At 39.6% G+C, this 4,396-nt stretch overlaps 1 protein-coding gene across 1 annotated transcript; it reads left to right on the top strand.

Annotated features, from left to right (window-relative positions):
- Positions 1-922: 922 nt before the first annotated feature.
- LOC131174452 (uncharacterized) lies at positions 923-4,190 on the top strand. Its single transcript, XM_058137807.1, has 2 exons — positions 923-4,080; positions 4,172-4,190. Exons 1-2 carry the CDS (start codon positions 923-925, stop codon positions 4,188-4,190), a joined length of 3,177 nt encoding a protein of 1,058 aa, XP_057993790.1.
- Positions 4,191-4,396: the final 206 nt, after the last annotated feature.

Raw genomic sequence — 4,396 nt, 5'->3', positions numbered from 1 at the left:
AATTTCACCAGAATCATTTGGGTATAATTATTGTGCTTCATACCAAATTTGGGGTGAAAATACCACTGTTTGCCTATTGAACCAAATTTTGCGGAGAAACTGGACTATTTTTAGTTCACATATCAAACCAACCCAGAAAACTCTGAAAATTTACAGGCTCTTTATACCTCATTTCACTAGTTACTGTGTCAATTTCGGAGTTGTTTGACATTGTTTGCCTAGGAAACCAAAATTTTGCGGCAAAGCTGTCCAAACTTAGTTGGCATAAGAAAACAATTCAGAAAACTCTGAAAATTTATAGGCTATTTATACCCCATTTCAGTAGTTCTCATGTCAATTTTGGGGGTCGTTTGACACTGTTCTCTTGCTGAACCAAAATTTTGCGGCAGACCTGGTTAAATTTAGTTTACATAGTAAAACCCCTCAGAAGCTCCTGAAATTTTACCAGTAGTTAGTCCGTATTGGGTTTCCAGTGTGTACCAAATTTCAGATCAAAATAGAGTCGTTTGTGTGATGAACCAAAATTGGCGCATAATTTTGGTAAATTATGTGAACTGCTGGTATCTGTGCTGCATTGATTATGAAATTTGATATTTGAGCTTGATATCATTTCATTAGGTTGTCTTCATTCCAGTTTACTAACTGTTCATTTGGTATCTATATCTTATTTTGACCCCAGTGTCACATTGCTTGTTCTTGTGTCACGTCTTATTCCTTGTCGTTCTTGATCATTTTGTTTAAAATTTGTGAGTTTTTGAATTGCCATTGGTATCTTAGTTCCAAGGGAACCAAGCAAGAAGAAGTGAGTGGTAAAAGGCTTGAGGGTGTGTGTGCATTAGAGGGTAAAAGCCACCTGTTTGTGTGAAACACATAGAGAGGGTTAGTCATTTCCTACTAACTTGTTTTCTTGCAGCTCAAAATCATGTCAAATGAAACTGGTAGTAGTGGGGAGAGAGTCCTAGTTGATGAAGCTATGTATAGGGACGCCGTGGCTGCACAATTAGAGAGGTTGACCTTGGGCATGAATGCGTTGAGGGATGTTGAGGGAGAGTTTGAGGGAGAGTTTGAGGAAGCAATAGAAGAAGAATTTGAGGTTGGAAACTATAACTATGGTGGTAGGGGTTATAGACCACCTAGGGCCAGGGGAGCTAGAGGTAGAAGAGGAGGTAGATTGCCTAGATTTGGGGAGTATAGATATGGTGATTATGGATATGGGGGCCGAGAAGAGAGGGTAGACACTAATGTGGGCAGTATTAAGATGAAAATTCCTCCCTTTCATGGGAAGGAGAATCCGGATGCTTACATGGAATGGGAAAGGCAAGTTGAGCTAATTTTTGAGTGTCATAACTATAGTGAAGAAAAGAAGGTGAAGCTTGCAGCTGTAGAGTTTAAGGAGTATGCTATAGTGTGGTGGGACCAGTTGATGGTTAGGAGAAGGACTTTAGGTCTTAGACCCATTGCTTCTTGGGAGGCTATGAAAGAAGCAATGAGGGAGAGATTTGTTCCCCAACACTACTTTAGGGAACTCCACCAAAGGTTGCAAAGGATGATACAAGGAGGGAAGAGTGTAGAGGAGTACTATAAGGCAATGGAGATAGCCTTAGCAAGGGCACAATTAGATGAACCTCCAGAGGCTACTATGGCACGTTTCCTAGCTGGTCTTAACATAGAGATTGCACATGTTGTTGAGTTGCACTCTTACACTAATTTGACTGAGTTGGTGCACATAGCCATTAAAGTAGAAAAACAATTGAAGATGAAGAGAGCTTTGAAGTATGGTAGTGGTGTCCATTCAGCTCCAAAGGCCCCTTGGAAACCAAATGTAGATAAGACTTCTAAGGGTGAGAAAGAAATTCCTAAGTTTAGGAAAGAAGAGTGGAAGGGGAAAGAAAAGGTAGAAAGTAAAGATAAAGAGAAGGGGGGTATTGCCACTACTAGGACTAGAGATGTGAAGTGTTTCAAGTGTTTGGGATATGGGCATTATGCTTCCCAATGTTCTAACAAGAGAGTCATGGTGATTCGGGAAGATGGGGAGGTAGAGAGTGAGGAAGAGAATGAATCCGAACGATTGATGTTAGTTGAGGGGAATGAAAATGAAGAGGATGTGCACGTTGAAGAGCCATCCGATGGGTATGACTTTGCATTGGTTACCATGAGGACCTTGAGTGCTCAACCTATTGTGGATAGTGATGAGTTGCAAAGGGAAAACATCTTTCATACTAGGTGTGTGGTGAAGGAGAAATTGTGTAGCATGATTATAGATGGGGGTAGTTGTTGCAATGTGGCTAGTTCCTTACTTGTGGAGAAATTAGGATTGCCTACCCTTAAGCATCCTAAACCTTATGGGTTACAATGGCTAAATGATTGCAGCAAAGTGAAGGTAACTAAGCAAGTAGTGGTACCTTTCACTATAGGGAGCTACCATGATGAGGTCTTATGTGATGTAGTGCCCATGATAGCTACACATATCTTGCTAGGTAGGCCATGGCAGTATGATAGGTATGTGATTCATGATGGCAGGAAGAATCACTACAATTTGAAGAAAGATGGCCGCACACATGCCTTGGTGCCCTTGTCACCAACACAAGCACATGAGGACCAAATGAGAATATTGAGGGCTGTTCAGGGGAGAAAAGAGAGTTGCAGTGAAAAGTTAAGAGAGGCCGAGCACAAGAGTGAAGAAAGTAAAGGAAATAGTGATGGGAAAGAGAAAAAGAAAGAAGTGAAAGAAAAGAAAGTGAGTGTAATGGAAAAGGGAGAGGGCTCGGGACAAAAGGAGAGAAGAGAGAAAAAGATGAGCTTGTATGTTGGGGGAAGGGAGTTGAGGGGAGCTTTGAGGGGTGGGATGCCATTGTGTATTCTCATGTATAGGGAGAATTATTTAAATGTTTCTGACCTTGACCCCAATCTTCCTTCTTCTGTTGTGTCTATTTTGCAGGAATACCAGGATGTGTTTCCGGATGAGATACCTTCGGATTTACCACCTATTAGGGGTATTGAACACCAAATAGATTTCATTCCTGGTGCTCAAATTCCTAATAGACCAGCCTATAGGAGTAGTCCAGCTGAGACTAAGGAGCTTCAAAGACAAGTAGATGAGCTTTTGGCTAAGGGACATGTCCGTGAGAGCATGAGTCCTTGTGCGGTTCCTGTTTTGCTTGTGCCAAAGAAGGATGGAACATATAGGATGTGCGTGGATTGTAGAGCTGTGAATAAAATCACTGTAAAGTATCGCCACCCTATTCCTAGATTGGATGATTTGTTGGATGAATTGCATTGTTCTTGTTTTTTTAGTAAGATTGATTTGAAGAGCGGTTACCATCAAATTAGAATGAGAGTTGGTGATGAATGGAAAACTGCCTTCAAAACAAAACATGGCTTATATGAGTGGCTAGTGATGCCTTTTGGTCTCTCTAATGCCCCTAGTACTTTCATGAGGCTTATGAATCATGTTTTGAGATCTTTTATTGGACAGTTTGTTGTTGTCTACTTTGATGATATTCTTGTCTATAGCAAAAACATTGATGATCATTTGCATCATTTGAAACTTGTGTTTGATGTGTTGAGAAAAGAAAAATTATATGCAAATGTGAAAAAGTGTTCTTTTTGCTTAGAAAGAATTGTGTTTTTGGGATTTGTTGTGAGTAGCAAAGGTGTTGAAGTAGATGATGAAAAGGTTAAGGCAATTAGAGAATGGCCAACACCTAAAAATGCATCTAAAGTTAGGAGCTTTCATGGATTAGCAAGTTTTTATAGGAGATTTGTACCCAACTTTAGTTCATTGGCTGCTCCATTAAATGAACTTGTCAAAAAGAATGTGACATTTGTTTGGGGTAAAGAACATGAACATGCATTTGCCATGCTTAAAGAGAAATTGTGTTCTGCACCTTTATTAATTTTGCCTAATTTTGACAAGACATTTGAGATTGAATGTGATGCATCAGGTATAGGGATTGGAGCTGTTCTCATGCAAGAGAAACGTCCAATTGCTTACTTTAGTGAAAAGTTGCATGGTGCCACATTGAATTATTCTACATATGACAAAGAATTTGTCATACATTCGGATCATGAGTCTTTGAAGTATATCAAAAGCCAACATAAGTTGAGTAGGAGACATGCTAAATGGGTAGAATTTATAGAGTCTTTTCCTTATGTTGTGAAATATAAGCAGGGCAAAGAGAATGTGGTAGCTGATGCACTCTCCCGCAGGTATAATCTTCTTACTACTCTTGATTCTAAATTATTAGGATTTGAGTATGCTAAAGAATTATATGAGCATGATGATGACTTTGCTGCCATATCCCATGCATGTGAGAAATCTGCATTCCAAAAGTACTTTAGGCATGATGGATATTTGTTTAAAGAAAATAGATTGTGTGTGCCTAAAAGTTCTTTG

Source organism: Hevea brasiliensis, chromosome 16 (assembly GCF_030052815.1).
Source record: "Hevea brasiliensis isolate MT/VB/25A 57/8 chromosome 16, ASM3005281v1, whole genome shotgun sequence".
Lineage (NCBI taxonomy): Eukaryota > Viridiplantae > Streptophyta > Magnoliopsida > Malpighiales > Euphorbiaceae > Hevea > Hevea brasiliensis.
Note: the sequence above shows the minus strand (reverse complement) of the source record. Positions and strands in the feature narration are given on the sequence as shown.

Bases quoted from the DNA above. Each gene is read 5' to 3' on its own strand.
- LOC131174452 (XM_058137807.1), top strand. From the start codon at position 923: ATGTCAAATGAAACTGGTAGTAGTGGGGAGAGAGTCCTAGTTGATGAA.